The 18,143-nt window shown below is 33.9% G+C and overlaps 1 protein-coding gene across 1 annotated transcript in view; it reads right to left on the bottom strand.

Annotated features, from left to right (window-relative positions):
• Positions 1–299: 299 nt before the first annotated feature.
• LOC138072400 (copine-8-like) overlaps positions 300–18,143 on the bottom strand; it is a 28,256-nt gene continuing 10,412 nt past the window's right edge. Inside the window, exons 3-6 of the mRNA XM_068963504.1 lie at positions 17,504–17,606; positions 15,382–15,439; positions 10,666–10,739; positions 300–488 (exon numbers count right to left, since the gene is read on the bottom strand). Coding sequence (XP_068819605.1) covers positions 300–488; positions 10,666–10,739; positions 15,382–15,439; positions 17,504–17,606 — 424 coding nt within the window. The remainder of the gene's footprint in view (positions 489–10,665; positions 10,740–15,381; positions 15,440–17,503; positions 17,607–18,143) is intronic.

Below are 18,143 nucleotides of genomic sequence, written 5' to 3'. Positions count from 1 at the left end.
TCCCAACAATTCACTGGAAATTAGCTGTTTCTGTCCAAAAACTTTAAGATTCATACAAGACATCATATTTTGCATCAAGCATATAAACAATTTTTCTGTTGCTCATGCAACAACCATATTTACAGTTTTGGTTTAGGAAGATAATAAATTTTGGATAAAAAATGGCATACTAACCAATTCTGCTGAAACCAAACTTAGATGAATATATTATTCCCTGGTTCATTATAGAGCACCAGGAGAAAAGCATGGACTCAGCAGTTCTAACCAAAGTGTAGTTACATTAGCATTTTGGAACAGAGTTATATTTGAGTCTGTAACACATGTGTAGATGGGGTGTATGGAGGAAGTGCAGGTGATGGCTTGATTCCTCTGGCCCTCATGTAGGAGAGAAACTGCTCAGGGATCTCCGCTAGGACATCTTTAGCTAATCTAGCCATGCTCAGAATGTGGTTTCCACTTCTGTCAATATAATCGCTGAATGGCACAAACTAAAACAGAGTTGAAAGTATGTTATTTAACAGAGCTTACCATGCTATTTGAATAAATAAAAAAATAGACACAAAACCAACATATATAAACTTTTGGTTGTAGGAGAATCAGAGAAGCTGGAGTAATGGCAAGAGGCATAATAATTACTATGAATTTAAAGAGATTTGATTCATTATAAATAGCTCTAACAGTGACCACACCTTTCTTGTAATTTTTCTAAAATGAGATGTAATTGTTATTTATGTTTTTTCCCCACAATAACTCTTGGCTCCTGGTCCTGATACACCCATCATGTTGCTACATGCATTATACAGTTCTGAGTTCTACACCTAACCTGACTCCAATTGAAAAGAGCACTATTCTCCTCAGGTTCAGTTTCTTCTCAAATGAAGTTAATGCATGCTTAACTCAGCTTTCGGTGTCGAAATATTACTCAATTCAGGGTTAAAAAATAGTGCAAATTGCTAAAGATTCCTGAACACATGTTAAGTATTTTAAATTATATTAGCAGACCATCAAATCACATGGAAATGAATGAAAAATTTATACAGTTCACATTAGTATGAACCTGCAATATGCTTGATTTTTATATTATTTGAAAAGGCAAACAATAAACAATTGGAAAACTTCAGCATAGATTTTGGTATACTTCTTATTGATATATACCAAATATCAAAATTATTTTTACAGTACAAAAAAATGATTGCTCTCTCTTTATATAAACAATCATGTGAGAATTTGTATCAGTGAATACTCTGACAATAGATTGCTTGATTCTGTTCTCTGTTATAAAGGTTACTTAAAAAAAATACTGTGCTGTTTGAGAGCAGTAATTCAGTTTTGCCTTAGAGACATGATGATTCTTGAAAGCAACTTGAGAACTGGTAATGTTGTGATAGTTTGGGCATGCAGTAATTTTAGGTTTTGGAGAAAAGGCACAGTGAAGACATTTCAGGAGGTTGAACAACTTTTAAATATAATGTTTTGAAGTTTAAATTAAATCATTTTTTCCCCAGAGAATCAGGGAGTGAGCACACTCTCATTTCATACATAACTACTTTAAGTTTATTTGGAGAAATTTACTTTTGACTTAAACAGTTACTCAAGATGTGCTTTCAGAAAACAACTGTTATTAGGGAGCAGACTTTAAATCAGTCAGATACTTGTGATAGATAAAGCAAGTTAAAATGTTAAATTGAATAGCAAATGTAATACCATTTATATAGTGAAAGCAATATCTTTTAAGGAAGATCAGAAAACTACTTCTTTCTTTTTAATATAAGGCATAATACAGACAGAAGCATACTTATGTGATCATAATTTTACCCTGTTATGAACCAAGAGGAAAACAGCACAACTTTTAGAAATGTGATAGAAGGTGACAAATGTTTCTCTTATTTTAAAGGTATCTAAGTAAGGATAAGAAAGACACTGACACAGTAAATATAATCTTCAGTTGAGAAAAGAAAGAGGCACATATGAATGTTTGTAAAGTCATTATCTAATTTGGACAGGATGACATTTTTAACAAAAAAGCAAAGAGGTGCAAACAAAGTTAGGTTTATTTTCTCTCTGACACTATAAGGTGAATACAGTGAAGGACTGATGAGAAAAAATATCTAAATTCTGCTATTGTTTATTTCATTCTTATTTTAAAAGGCATATTATTTAAAAAATAAACATTTAGTAATGGTTTGGTTGCCTGTGTGCATGTAAGTCACTTCAGTTGTGTCTGACTTTTTGCAACCTTATGGATTGTAGCCCACCAGGCTTCTCTGCCCATGGGATTTTCCAGGCAAGAATACTGGAGTGGATTTCTATGACCTCCTCTAGGACATCTTTTTGACTTAGGGATGTAACCTGTGTCTCTTATGTTTCCTGCGCTGGCAGGCAGGTTCTTTACCAGTAGCAATACCTGGGAAGCATATATCTATATCTATTTTATGGGGGATCAGTTTTTTAACAATCTATAGCTAATAACTATATTTCAGGGAAATGGCAACACTCTGGAAAATAGTTTATTCTTCTCTAGGGCTGAGGGAGAACTTACTTGCTTGTGTCTTTCCTTTATCTCAACTTTGCTCTTATATTTACTTTTATTTTGGTTTTGACTTTTTTCCTAGACCATGTGTGAAGTCGTTTAGTCTTTTCTTACTCTTTGCGACCCCATGGACTGTAGCCTATCATGTTCCTCCATCCATGGGATTTTCCAGACAAGAATACTGGAGTGGGTTGCCATTTCCTTCTCCAGGAGATCTTCCCGACCCAGGGATTGAAGCCGGGTCTCCCACATTGTAGGCAGACGCTTTACCATCTGAGCCACCAGGGAAGCTCTTCCTAGACCATGGAAGCTAAATTTAGTAATCTTTTTATTCCCTCAATTCACAAACTCTGGAATTAGACTCCCCAAGTGCAGAGGCTGGTCCTGCTGCTTATTAGCTGCGTGATCTTGGGCAAGTGATTTTCTAATGTCATTCAGTTTCCTCTTCTATAAAATGAAGATAATAATAATAATAATAATAATAATAATACCTTCTTCATCTGGTTGTTATATTAAAAAAATCAACAAATAAGTGCTTAAAACAGTTTTAAGCTCATAATATGTATGTGTGATAGCCATTATTATTACTATTCATTAATTTATACATTTATATATGCAATATAAATATTGCACTATTTTCTTTCTAGTCTTTTGTTTACACTCATATCAAACTTTATAAGAAATATTTTCTTATCAAGTTTTTCTCTCTTTCAAATTTAGGTACTAGAGTACCATAATCTAAAAAATGTAATTACTGATCTATTTGTTATTAAAACATCCTGTTTTTTCCACTTTTTCAGCAAATGTGGTAAGATGTGTCACATTTTTATTGAAGTAAATATAAGTTTATTTTTAAAAATGTTATGACACTCTGGAATGTCAAAACTAAGATTCAAAATCATTGTTTGCACAATACATACAGTTCTACTTATCCTTAAAACATGTTTATAAATAACGGGTAAGAAAGAAATCTTAGTTTTCAACAAAGCAGGGAGGTATATATCTCATTTAATTTATGTTTACTAAATGTGGGCACAGATTCTGATATGTCCCTTGAGTATGGACCTTGCCCCTGAGTTAAGAGTCCCTGTGATATTATCAACAGGAGTATGCCTCATCCCATATGTGTGTTGGGAGTGGAGAAAAAGATGGCTGAGAATGTTCTACTCACTAACCTAAATTATTTCATCCTTTCCAAAGGAACATTCAACTCTTCAGTAAGTCAAGAAGCACTTCCCTAAGTTAGACATGAAAATGACAAGTGACTCTGTTTCCGTTACCTCCTATCAATGTTGAACCTCACACTATTCATGACAAAATTATACTCTCTTTCTTCCTGGACTATTGTTCATATACTTCTACAGTAACAATTTCCCACTCAATTTATCAGATCCTTCTGTTTATTGTCCCTTTTAATCACTTATTTCTGATCACTATACCTAGGGACCTCCTGTTCAAAATAACACCTACACACTTATGAATGTATGTTGGTCACTGACTAGTACCATAAATTAACTTGGACCCTTAAACTGTTTAGGTTAGAGGAACAAATCAATTTTTACTTTGAACTAATGTATCACATTCATATGAAGAATACCAATAAATGCATTCTATTCAGTGGAAATATACCATATCCTTGACACTCTGCATCTTTATTTTATACTTAGATCCAGAATAAGGAAAATGTTCTACAGAGTTGCTCTAACAGCTAACTTTGCCTATTTGTGAAAAAAGTTTGAATCAGTTTGGGCAAATGAGCTTTTAATTGCAGTTCTGTTCAATTTATTTGCTCCTATTTTGCAGAGCTCCATTAGAGCATTTCATGTCTAAGCCTTCAAGGTTATTATTTACCTTTTAATGGAAGATATGATTTAAATATATTTTTTAAGGGAATGATAGGCTGGATAGCAGCTGAATGAAGCCAGGATAAATGATACTGCATTATATTCAATGGCCAATTCATAGCATAAGCAAGCAAACAAATACATGGAAAACCTTTACATATATTGCTTTAGAAAATAACTCACTTAAGTTTTATAATAACAATAGAATCTCATCCTGCATGCTGTTTATATTATAGCCATATGAGAGTGAATCTTGAGACAATGAATATAATCACACATAAGACTGACAACAATGTCATATGTCAAGGTACAGCTGCTAGGACACAATGATATAAAAATGCCTTCCCACTGGACTATGCTAATATACTGTCAATAATAACTGATACTGATATTAATTTTTTGAGCAACTGGCAGTTGGGAGGCTTTCTGCTGAGTGATTTAGTACAATATCTATTTAGTTCTTATAAGCATATTATGAACTTACAAAGAAGAAAATAAAAACCTTAAGTTTAATTAACTTACCCCAAGATCAGATAGTTGTATGTATCAGAGATATTGATTAAATTCAAATTGATCTCTTATACATTAACTACTACAGTGATATGAAAAGGGGAATAGATCTTTCTAATCTTAATTATAATTTGGCCTTTTAGGAGAGTGGATGCATTGTAACAGAAAAGATTTTGGAATCAGAACTCTGCCGACTTTTTGGATCTACGGACTTGTGACCTAAATAATTTTTCACAAGTTGGTTAACGTTCCATCTTGGGCTTCAGCGTCCTAATTTATAAACATTAAAAGGCAAAGTGGCCAGTATTTTGAGGAAGATATAAAATAATATGTTAATAAAGTGAAAGAATGGGGAAATTTATTCAAGTGTTAAGAGGGAGAGCTTTGTAAAAGGCTGTGTACACTGGGAAATTTCAAAATGCCGGGTTTTAATCAGCCCAATGAGGGGGAAGAGTATTCCAGGTAAAATGACAAAAGAAAATAAGAGCAGAACTACAGAAATGGGTGATGCAAAGACAGTTAATTGTCCTATTGGCCTGGGCAAAGTGGGCATGTGTGTTTGCTTGTGTTTGTGTATAGCTAAAAAGGAAGATTAGAGTCAAGCCATGTATTATCTTAAATGCTATGTTTAGGTTTTAGAATAAAAGATATATAAAGCACTTGTTAAATATTTTATAATAAGAAATTTCAAGATTACGATGTGACTCTACTTCTTACTGGGCTTTCCAGGTAGCTCAGATGGTAACAAATTTGCCTACGATGCAGGAGAACTGGGTTTGATCTCTGGGTTGGGAAGATCCGCTGACAAAAGATACTCCAGTATCCCTGCGTGGAGAGTTCCATGCACAGAGGAGCCTGGGGGACTGGAGTCAATGGCATCGCAAATAGTTGGACACAACTGAGCGACTACCACTTTCATTTCACTACTTCTTACTAGCTATGTGAGTATGGACAAGAAAGATAAAACTTCATTTTTTTAAAAAATAAAATATGATAACCAAAGTACTTGTCTCATAAGGTCAAGGGGAAGTAATATTATAGCTGTTAGCCTGCCTAGCATATGAAGGACTTAATAAATGATTAAATATTATTATTATATAAAGAAGATGGATGCCACTTAAGATTTGACATAAAGGAAAGGGTCAATTTTCGTTCTGATTGCAAAGAAGGGCAATGCAAAAAAATGTTCCAACTACCACACAATTGCATTCATTTCACATAGTGGGAAGGTAATGGTCAAAATCCTTTAAACTAGGCTTCAAACAGTATGTGAACCGAGAATTTCCAGATGTACAAGCTGGATTTAAAAAAGACAGAGGAACCAGAGATTGAAAACATCTGTTGGATCATAGAAAAAGTAAGGGAATTCCAGAAACAACATCTACTCCTGCTTCACTGACTATGCTAAAGCCTCTGACTGTGCGGATCACAAAAAACTGTGGAAAATTTTTAAATTTGGAAATACTAGACCACCTTATCTGCCTCCTGAGAAACCTGTATGCAGGTCAAGAAGCAACAGTTAGACCTGGATATGGAACAATGGCCTGGTTCCAAATTGGGAAAAGAATACATCAAGGTTGTATAATGTCATCTGGCTTATGTAACTTATATGCAGAGTACATCATACAGAATGCCAGGTTGGATAAATCACAAGCTGGAATCAAGGTTGCTGGGAGAAATAGCAATAACCTCAGAAATGCAGATGACACCACCCTTATGGCAGAAAGTGAAGAGGAATGAAAAGAGCCTCTTGATGAAGATGAAAGAGAGTGAAAAACCTGGCTTAAAACTCAACATTCAGAAAACTAAGACCATGGCATCTGGTCCCATCACTTCATGGCAAATAGATGGGGAATAAGTGGCGACAGTGACTGATTTTATTTTCTTGGGCTCCAAAATCAGTGTGGATGGTGACTATAACCATGAAATTTAAAGACGCTTGGTCCTTGGAAGAAAAGTTATGACAAACCAAGACTGCACATTAAAAAAACAGAGACATGCTTTGCCAACAAAGTTCTGTATAGTCAAAGCTATGGTTTTTCCAGTAGTCATGTATGGATGTGCGAGTTGGACCATAAAGAAGGCTGAGTGCCGCAGAACTGATGCTTTCAAACTGTTGTGCTAGAGAAGACTCTTGAGAGTCCCTTGGATAGCAAGGAGATCAAACCAGTCAATCCTAAAGGAAATCCACCCTGAATATTCATTGGAAGGACTTTTGCTGAAGCTCCAATGCGTTGGCCACCTGAATTGAAGAGCCAACCATTGGCAAAGACCCTGATGCTGGGAAAGATAGGAGGCAGAAGGAGAAGGTGATGACAGAGGATGAGATGTTGGATGGCATCATCCACTTAATGGACATGAGTTTGAGCAGTCTCTGGGAGATAGTGAAGAACAGGGAAGCCTGGTGTACTGCAGTCCATGGGGTCGCAAAAAGTCTGACATTACTGACTGAAAAGCACCAGCAATGGAGAAGTTGGGTGCCAGTTAATATTTGACATAATAAAAATCCCATCTACCACTTCCAACCTTCTGTGGAACTCAGCTACCTTCTTCCATTTACAGTTAGGCTTTTGTTTGTCCACTTAAGAAATTTGGGATATCATTTGGAGTGTGTTAACTTGATTAGCAATGTGTAAGAAATTGAAAGTAGCAAAAAGTTAAGACAGCCTAAATAGATCTTATTTTCTGACATTATTTTAACCACCAGTATTTACAGCACTGATTATGATGACTTAGATATTTTCTGATGGTAGGAAGATTGACAATATTCTTGGTGTGTCTTTGCAACCTCAATGTTATAAATATTCAAGAATATTTCTATTCTTAAAAATAATTCATTTAAAAATGTTTTAGTAAATGGAAGAACCAGGAAACCTGTAATTGTGCAATGTTATGAGATTTTAATTAAGGTGAGAGAAAAATGCTAATTCTTCTTGAATACAATGTGATATGTAAATGATTACTCTGCAAACTATTTTTAAAAGATAATCAGCATTTAGGAACTTTTCCATAAGATTAGAAAAGGATTCATCAAATATCTTTAAATAAATATAGACATGTAAGTCAAGACGCCACTGTCATTCAGGAGGCTACTAATTCTCTGGGAAGATCCTGTTCAGTATCTGTAACATCTCATGACTTTTTCAGTTCAGCTTTATATGGTAGAATAGCTTGAGTCAATTCCTTGAGTCTTTAGCCTTCAAAATCTTTGGTGCCTTCAAAATCAGGTGCCTTCGAAATCTTCGGTGACCTCAGTGTCACTTTATGATGATATATTAGTCTCAAGATTCTGACTTTTAATGAGAATATATATATATATATATTTAAAGTCCTTAAAAATGTGTTGTGTTGCTGTTGTAATGCATTTTTGCATTATATATATATATGGAGATGGAGTCTGGAGATAATGAAAGAAAGGCTCAAGGGAAATTTATTGACTTGTTCAAGATCAGAATGATAACATTATAATTTTGTAGACCTGAGTCCTATCTCAATATTCTGTCTAATGTAGCAAATCCAATTAGAGACAAAAGACTTTCATGATCAAGGGAACTTTTGTTTTATTAATAAAATAACTAAAAAACTTGGTTGTCACTAATGTAATATATTAGTCATCTTAAAGGAAATCTTAATGTTACGAGCAATCTTAACCACCCTCTAACGTGTGTGTGTGCTCAGCTGTGTCTGGCTCTTTGCAACCCCATGGACTGTAGCCTGTGGGCTCCTCTGTCCATGGAGTTTTCAGGCAAGAATACTGGAGTGGGTTGCCATTTCCTCCTCCAGGGGATTGTCCCTACCCAGGGATCGAACCTACATCGCTCGTGTCTCCTGTGTGGCATGCAGATATTTTACCACTAGCGCCACCTGGGAAGCAGCTACTTTCTAAGGGAGAGAGTAATGTCAATTTCCTTTAAGCATCATTGAGATGATACCATGAAAGATGAAGTTGCCTCTTTTAACTTTGTAAAAATGCATCAAAACAGAAACATAACACATTTTAAGGGGCTTCAAATTTATACTTCCTTGCAGTAATTTGATTTTAAGGAAATTGTGAACCAAATATTGTGGAGAGACTTTTAGGAAAAAAGTGCAATTACCTGGATCTATAATTATGCTAACCAGGTTAAGGTGAATAAACTGGCTAATTACAAAAACAAAACATTGTGGGATTCGTAGATGACCACATCACCATGTTGCCTTTGTCAGATGCTTTTAACCAAATTATTCATGTGTGTGTGCTTTGTAAACATTAGGTTAAAAGTTTGAGTGAGTGAGTGAAGTCGCTCAGTCGTTTCTGACTCTTTGCGACCCCATGGACTAGTAGCCTACCAGGCTCCTCCTTCCATGGGATTCTCCAGGCAAGAGTACTGGAGTGGGTTGCCATTTCCTTCTCCAGGGGATTTTCCCGACCCAGGGATCGAACCCAGGTCTTCCACATTCCAGGCAGACGCTTTAACCTCTGAGCCACCGGGGAAGCCCCAGGTTAAAAGTTTAAATCATATTTAATTATCTCCTTAAAAAATTGTTATACAGATGTTTCTATCTTAAAACAACTTTGCTGACTGATAAAGAACAATGCATTTGTACTTGTTAAGATTAATCTTTTTATTATATTTATGGATTATTTTATATTATTTTCCCTCTCTAATTTTAAAAATTATTTTTGTTTCATTTTATTGAGTGTTATTTAAGTAATGTATTTTATATACATTAATGATTAAATCTTTACAACAATGCCAGAACACTGAAATTTAGAAAGCTTGTCCAAGTTATCACAGAGGACAATCCAGAATTTGAACCAAATTCTGTTAGATTTCAAACAGATTCTCTTAATGACTATATTATGGGTGAATATATAAGTTATTATTTAGGAGATAATATTGAATTCTATTATTTGCACTTTCAAAACTTTTAAATCATGTGCTCAAATTGTAACAAGACTTCCATTTCCTATTTAAAAGGTGTATTTCATAGTCGTTTTTGTTTCTGACATTCTAAAAGATATAAACACTTTAAAGTATGCAGAAGTTTAATTGATTTAACTCTGTTGCTTCAATCATAGACTTACTGTATTGGTTACAATTTGGTTAAACTGATTCTTTTCTTTCTACTCCCTCCCAGAATAGTAGACTTCAGTTAAGTATTTTTCTTGATTCCAACAGAATTATGAATCATGTGTATATATATATATATTTATATATAGAAACATATAATCTACTATTATGCTATATTTTATTATACTATTATACAAATTATGTTATTATATATTGCTATATTAACACATACCCTTTATATAATTTTTGTATTTATATATAATTCTAAGATGTATTTTTATACTTTTCTAGCAATAATCTATGAGAAAAATAAAACATTTTACATTTTTATTTGTTTCTACTGTTTAGTTGAATATGTATCAGCTATTTAAAAATATTTTTAATCTTTATTGAGTACTAAAAAATAAATAAATAAACACCATTAAAAGTCTGTTGTGTTTCTGAATTTTAATTTTACTAAAGACCTCAATGATATTTTCTGGTAATAATAAAGTAAGAAAATATACTTATTAACAATTCTGTTTTATATGTGGTGAACATGACGTACAGGGGAAAGTAACTGGGTGCTTATTTTAGGCCCGTTTACTTAACATGCATCTCATAATCATCTGCCTAAATTAAACAGAACCTGAGGTTTGATTTCAATTTAAGGTGTTCATTTACAAATTAGAACTGACATGGACTCTTCACAATGAACAAAATAAATAATTTTCATCAAATTTCTTACCTGCACAATGTCTCTTTCAGCATATTTTCCTCTGGAGGAAACTCTTACATCATCTCCATCCAATTCAACCATTGCTTGAAAATAAAATAGTATAATTTATCCAAAGCATTTTAGCCATTATACTCTAACAATGTAGGCAATAAGGAAACCAAGGTGTATAAAATAACAAAATGTCCTATGTAAAGGCAGAAAGCTTTCTGATCCTTTCATCTCCACAGTGATTTCTTCCCCAAAACTTAACTGAATGTCAATTTTACAAATGAAGAAAGCAAGTGAAGACCTCATGTGACGCTTTGAAAAGTGAGGAGAGCCTATACAGTGTAAAAGTCTTTAGGTACATCTCCCATCCTACAAATTCTCAACTCTGGGTTACATGCTTACATGATGGATTCATCAAATGAGGCTAATTCATTCAGTTTTAATGTTTTTTTTTTTTTTTCTAACTTAAGAAACTTGGTACTAATCATTATGGAATTTCCAATAACAATTTGAACTTTATTCTCTTTGAAATTACAACAAACTATGCAATCGTATTGTCTGTAATCTTTTTGTGAATAGATTTTAAAACAAGAAGTTTTTAGTGACTGGATAAACCATCTCTCTCTGAGATATGATTTTTTTCATTGGTTAAAAATAATTTTGACATTACATAGGTCAACTGCTTTTTGGGAATGCTGTGATATAACAGAATTGCTGGTATACAGTAGTGTTATGCTGCAATTGAGAACATTTTCCAGAGTTTAATGTTTTTTGGTGAGAATTCTGTAAATAAGTAATTACATAAGGAATGCTAATTTGTACTTAAAGTATAATTCTGTTACTAGAAACTCATTTTGTATACACATGATATTCACCAGACTCCAGAGAGCCATTTTGCTTTCACAAACCAACTGTTTGCTTTTTGCCCTCTAAAAATCACTAGAATACAGTCCTCACCTTTTCACTGTTTTCTTCAGTGCTTGGATAATGCATTTCAGCTAAAGATATTTTACTGTTTTTCCTATTTTTATTTTGATTGAGCTATAACTGCAAAATAACATTATATTATTTTTAGCAGTAAAATGTAATGATTCACTATTTGTGTATACTGTGAAATGATCACCATAATGAGTCTAACTGACCATACATGATTATAAATTCTTTTTCTTTTGACAAAAACTTTAAGGTCTATTCTCTTGGCAGCCTTCATATATGCAACATGGTATTAATTATACTCACCACACTGTACATTACTTCCCCATGACTTATTTATTTTATAATTAGAAGTTTGTGCCTTTTGACTTCCTTCACCCATTTCACCCACCTCCAGCCCTGGCAAGCCTCTGGCAACCATCAAACTGTTCTTTATATCGTTATGCCTTTTTTTTTTTAACAACATGTCTTTTAAGTTTTACTTTTCTACATATTTTCAGGAATAAATATCTGGGGTGAAACATTGCCGGTACACATAATTTGATAGTGAACCATCATCCAGTAATCTGTTTAGATATATAATATATGTCAATATTTAGTAAATTGTATAAATATCCATTAACAAGGCAATTAAATTATTCAAAATACAAAAGAACTATTTTTCTCTCCTATTTATTAGGGATCTCAATAGGAAAATTCAATATACTCAAATATTTTCAATAATTAATTTCTTTTTTCTTCTAGGTTTGTTTTCAAAATTTTCATATTACTTTGAGACATAAATGAACACTGATGGTGACATGTCAGCAATCAGAGAATTTTCTCCTATATTATCTAATTTGCTAATAACTCATAATGATTACCCTATACTCACTCAAAAAATAGACAACAAAAATTAGATGATGTTCTGGGCCTCACCTTCCACTGTCCTCTACAATCTCCATTGGTCTTTGTGTTTCATTTCAGTTAAAGAAAATGGCAGTTACTCAGGCAACAACGTATTAGAATGAGATGCTATAAAAATATCACCCACTTTTCAGTATGTCCTTTGGGTTAAAAGGCTGCAGGTAGCAGAATTGGAAACTACACATTTGAGAGCAAGAAGAAAAGAAATGGCATGTAAGTGGTGGAAGGGAAATGTTCATCCTTCAATTTTTCAGATCATCTGGTCCTCAAGGAACCTGAAATCATAAGCCCCGGTTACCCACCTGATCCCCTCTCTGGAAAAAAGATGTATAAGAAACAGACCTGTATTTCTTTCTAGCCTTGGGAGACAAAATGACGTTAGAACCCCTTATATTTCCCCCCCTCTCCTAAACTTGGATCAAGGCAATTACATGGATACTACACTGACTTGTTGCATTTTAAGGACAAAGAAATTCTGCCCTGAAAAATTATACAGAAAGTTTTAAATTATTTTCACTGAAATTCAGAAATAAGACATTTAAATACTTGTTAATCTAATAGTTAATTTATATTTCCTCTACTTTCAAAGAATAGATGGCAATATGTTTTATTTCTTGCCTATGTAAACCTCTTGGTTGAAATACATGTAGATGTTGGATTTACGTAGCTAACTGAGAAAATATGCAAGTTTTACGTCAGTCTTTTCCTACTAATTTATATGCATACTATATAAACTTACTTATGGTAGATTTGGAAGTGCCTAGAAAAAGGCTCCTCTGATAAGATAATAACAACTTGAATGTAACTCAGAAATTTTCTTCCATCAGGGTGAAAACAAAAATCAGGTGTTTCAGGACCCTAATTGCCTGTTTATAGGCTTGCCAGAGGAAAAGTTCACTTTAATTCCCAAGACAGAATTCTATGGGAAGGCAAATTCCTTATGTCTATAATCTTCAATCACTCTTCCTCATGAGAAGAGTGATTCATAGGATAACTAAGATTGGGAGATGGAACTGACCTTGAATCTCTTTTTGGAGTACTCTATCCTCAGGTTGAAGGCAATTTCTCCCTGTGGTATGATAAATAGGCAAGGCTCTGCTCCTGTCCAGAGGAGGCCTTGACATAAAAGGGAGGTCATTTAATTTGGGGGCAGAAAAGAAATAAGAAGTCTGCGTTTGTGCACAGGGTAACTCAGATTCTCTAATTCTGAACTACTATTAATAAAACTTACATTTTGATTTCTATTTGAGTGACTCTTGCATTTTTTTTTTAGTTAGTTCAAGAAATCAGAGGGGGAAATAATGAATTTTCATACCTCAAAACTCTGATCAAGAATTCATTGGGAACAAAAGAATTGAAGAAACTAAATAAGTGTGGCTATTGTATGAGGGTAGTACCTAAATAGCTGTGCCTGCTGCTTTGAATAGAAATACATGACCAGAAATATTCACCAGGAAATATCAGTTGCTCTGTATCCATACATTATGTGTGGGAGGTTGAGGAATAAGTGATTGAGGTCTTCCACCTAACAATGGTCTTCCACAGGACTCCTGGAGAGCTGGGATGTACCCAGTAAAAAGTGCATACTTGAGAGGCAAAAGCAAATTAGTAACTGAAAAGGAAATCATGAATTACTTTAACCTAGCAACTGGTAAAGTGTGTGAATTGTAGCCTGTCACTGCTCAGTGCAGATGATCAAGTACACAAAGTATTAACAAGAAGGATGTGTCTTAGTTTTCCTGACTCCAGAGAGGTAGCTCAGAGTCATGCTTGATGGACAATGAAAACAGATGTAAATATTCAGAGACAGAGAAAATATTAGCAGGAGCAACAGCAGGCAGGGCTAAACTGACTTTGCTTTAGAAACTGGAAGATTATAATGATGCAAAGTGTGACCAGCCAAGTATGGAATCAAAGGAAAGAACCTCCAAGATCAGCAATATAACTGCTGTGTTGTTTTTCCTGAAACTGACAGACCTGTACTGTCCGTACTGGGGAGGCCCTGGTGGTTAGGCAAGAATCATCTTAGTGATGATCATATTATGATTAGCCACCTATGTGCCTAAATTAACCTGTCACATACCAAAAGTTGCTTCAAATATTTTAAAATTATTCTAATTTCTAAAGTTCCAAGCTAAATACTCTCATTATCAATGTAAAAACACATGAATCAGGTGAATATTATGTGGTTATACAGTTGCTACCTAGCATAGAGTTCTCTTAAAGGAATCCATCAGGTGACAAGAAATGGACTAACTTTAGAGTTTACCCAGATTACTAGTTACATGAACACCCATCACTAATTGGCATTTGAAGATGGCTTTAGCCAACAGAAACAGAAAACTGCCCAATAAGTGAATTTAGCATGATTATATAGTCTTATTAAGTTTCAGATAGTCATATCCATTTTCATTGTACTTTGGTCTTTCATAGGACAGAACATAAATATTTATAAAGATAATGTCTACCAACAAGCCAAGGTCTGAAAATCCATTATTATGCTTCTCAACATAGTGGTTTATTTATTTAGTGCTCACCCTTAAAAGTTTTTAGGGAACCCAGAGTGTGTTTTGCCTTAGGAACAAAAACTCAATTTATCATTCAATATTAAGAAATATTTTGAGGTACAATTCATCTCTAATAAAACAGAAAGCTACATGGTTGAATTAACCTATACTAGAGAGATAATGAACTACTCAGAAGACATTCTTTTAATTTGCTCGCTTCAATAGACTCCATCATGTGATATCTATGTCTGTACGTACATGGACATAGTATACAAACCCACATACACACTCAGATCCCTATATGCAAAAAAAGGAGTGATAGATATGTAAGTACATGATGAGTTACAGTTAATAAATTCCCAATTAATGCTATTGAAATTTTATTACTCACCATCAAATTCTGCTGGTCCAACACCTACTATAATTATTGACATTGGAAGTTTTGAAGCCTTCAAAGAGAATATAAAATTTGTTCACAGTTAAGAAACTGAATTAGGAAAACAACTAAGAATTAGGAAGAAAATAATATCCTAAGTATTGACACTTTTTCACATAATTTCATTCAAATACTTTTGGATGTATTTAATATTAACACAGAATAATATACTTGACTCCACTTTCATCCTTTCTGAACTCTGTACATATGCTAATTCATGTGGATTTTCTTCAGGAATAACCAGTCTTGGATAATATATATATATATTTTTTAAACTGAGCATTTGCTTATACTTGGTATTCTCAGACAACATTTTCCTAAGCTGACTCTGGGTATCTTTAGTCTCTTTTTTCTTGTTCTTTCTCTATTTGAAGATCTTTTTGTTACTGAAAGGTGAAAAAAGATACCATATTTGTGAAAAAGTAGTGCATGCATGCATGCTAAGTCACTTCAGTTGTGTTTGACTCTGTGCAACCCTATGGACAGTAGCCTGCCGGCCTCCTCTGTCCAAGGGATTCTCCAGGCAAGACTACTGGAGTGGGTTGCCAGTGCCCTCTTCTAGGAGATCTTCCCAACTTAGGGATCGAACCCATGCCACTCTTGCATTGGCACGCAGGTTCTTTACCAATAGGGTCACCTGCAAAGAAAAAGCAGTACTCTATCTCATTAATAGTTATGGCTAGGAAAAGCAATTTTTATAGTAAATGTGTGACTACAAATGATAATTATAGAAAGTTATTATTAGTATGATTAAATAATTTTATGCTAAGACTATGAGATTCACCAACAGAAAGGTGGAGCAATATAGCAACCACATCACCAGGTCATTGAAATATGAATAACTGTTCTTCAGTACATGTCCTATTAGTTTATTTTTTAAGTTTTTTAAAAAATTTTAATGTTGGCCACCATAACAGGTGTGAAGTGATATCTAACTGTGGTTTAGGTTTGCATTTTCCAAATATTAGTGATGTTGAGGCTCTTATAGCTTGTTGATTATTTGTGTATCTTCTTTGGAGAAACACCTTTCAAGTTTTTTTTTTTTTTAACTTTTTATTTTGTATAGGAGTGAAAGTGAAAGTGTTAGTTGCTCAGTCATGTCTGACTCTTTGCGACCCCATGGACTGTAGACCGCCAGGCTCTTCTGTCCATGGAATTCTCCAAGCAAGAATCCTGGAGTAGATTGCCATTCTCTTCTCCAGAGGATCTTCTTGACCCAGGGATCAAACCAAGATCTCTTGCATTACGGGTAGATTCTTTACCATCTGAGCCACCAGGGAAGCCCAATATAGCCAATCAACAATGGTTTCAGGTGAACAGTGAAGGGACTCAGTCATACATATACATATATCCATTCTTTCCCAAACTTTCTTTCCATCCAGGCTCCACATATTATGCAAGACAGTGTGCCACATAATGTGCAAGCTTTTACCTCTCTTTCATTTTGTGTTTGGTTTTGCTAAGTATATGTCTATAAAAATTTTATTTTTTCCCACATGTAACTAATTTTTCTCACACAAACAGCTAATTGTATGCTATTAATAATTATGTCATTAATAAGCCATTAATAATTATGAAATATGATAATCTTTCATACAACCATTTTTACTAATGTCTACTTTGTGTCAAATACTGCTCAACTTGAATATAGAAAGGTAAGTAAAACCAGATATAATTTTATAGATTGCAATCTAGTAAATATAGATTTTATAGATTATAGTCTACTAAAGAAGATAATCAATTAATCATAAATGTAGCACATAATTAGAAACTAGTCCCCATCCAGTTCTATAAACATAGAAATTATCACAGTTCTCCTGTAACTGAAATGCAAATATTTAGAAATATTCTGTACAAATTGTAAGACTATACACATGAAACTAATAAACACACTCATGCACATGAAGTTGATGATATGATTTATTTTCATTTATAAAAGAGTTGTCTAGATAATGCACTGGCTGCAAAGGCATGGACATTTTGTTTCACTGTTAAGTCAACTAAGACTTCAGTTAATTAACCTAAGTAGCACAATGCTTTCGTTTAGCCAGCCCAAGACAGAATGATTCCTACTTACGTTAACTATGGACTCCTTAGTTTGAGCCATATCTGAGATAACACCATCTGTCACAATTAGGAGCACAAGATACTGGGAGCCATCCTTTACGGAAGCAGCATATCTGAAAGGCAAATAAAAGGTAAACAATACCCAAAATAAAACAGTTTCTCTCACATGATAGCTGCTAAATATAATTAGGAATAGTCAACACATCTGTTAATCTCAAGAAAATATTTCAACATTTGTTATGAGCCTATATTAGGCAAATTCTCAAATATACAATTTTTTTTTTTCTCTGAAATAGCACACTAGAATAACAGCATACTGGATGCTGGCACACAGAAATGTTGGGCAGCCTTAGAAATTCATTCACAAATAAAAGGTGAGCTGGAAGGCATGTTACCACAGAGGAATGGCTATGGCTTTTGGAAATAGATATCTTGTCTAAGCAACACATAATGTGTATGGCCTTCTGCATAAATTACATAAGCTATCTGAACTTTACTTTCTTATCTTTAAAATCAAGATAATGCAACTTTCTATTGTTAATAAGGAAATTTCATGTATGGTAGTAAATATTTATATTGTTATACACTGGTAGATTTTTACACATGTTAAATTATATAAATGATTGTTATTCTTGTTTTGGAACTAGATA

The sequence above is a fragment of the Capricornis sumatraensis genome, unplaced genomic scaffold, assembly GCF_032405125.1.
Source record: "Capricornis sumatraensis isolate serow.1 unplaced genomic scaffold, serow.2 scaffold22, whole genome shotgun sequence".
Classification (NCBI taxonomy): domain Eukaryota; kingdom Metazoa; phylum Chordata; class Mammalia; order Artiodactyla; family Bovidae; genus Capricornis; species Capricornis sumatraensis.
This window is presented reverse-complemented; position numbering and strand designations above follow the sequence as displayed.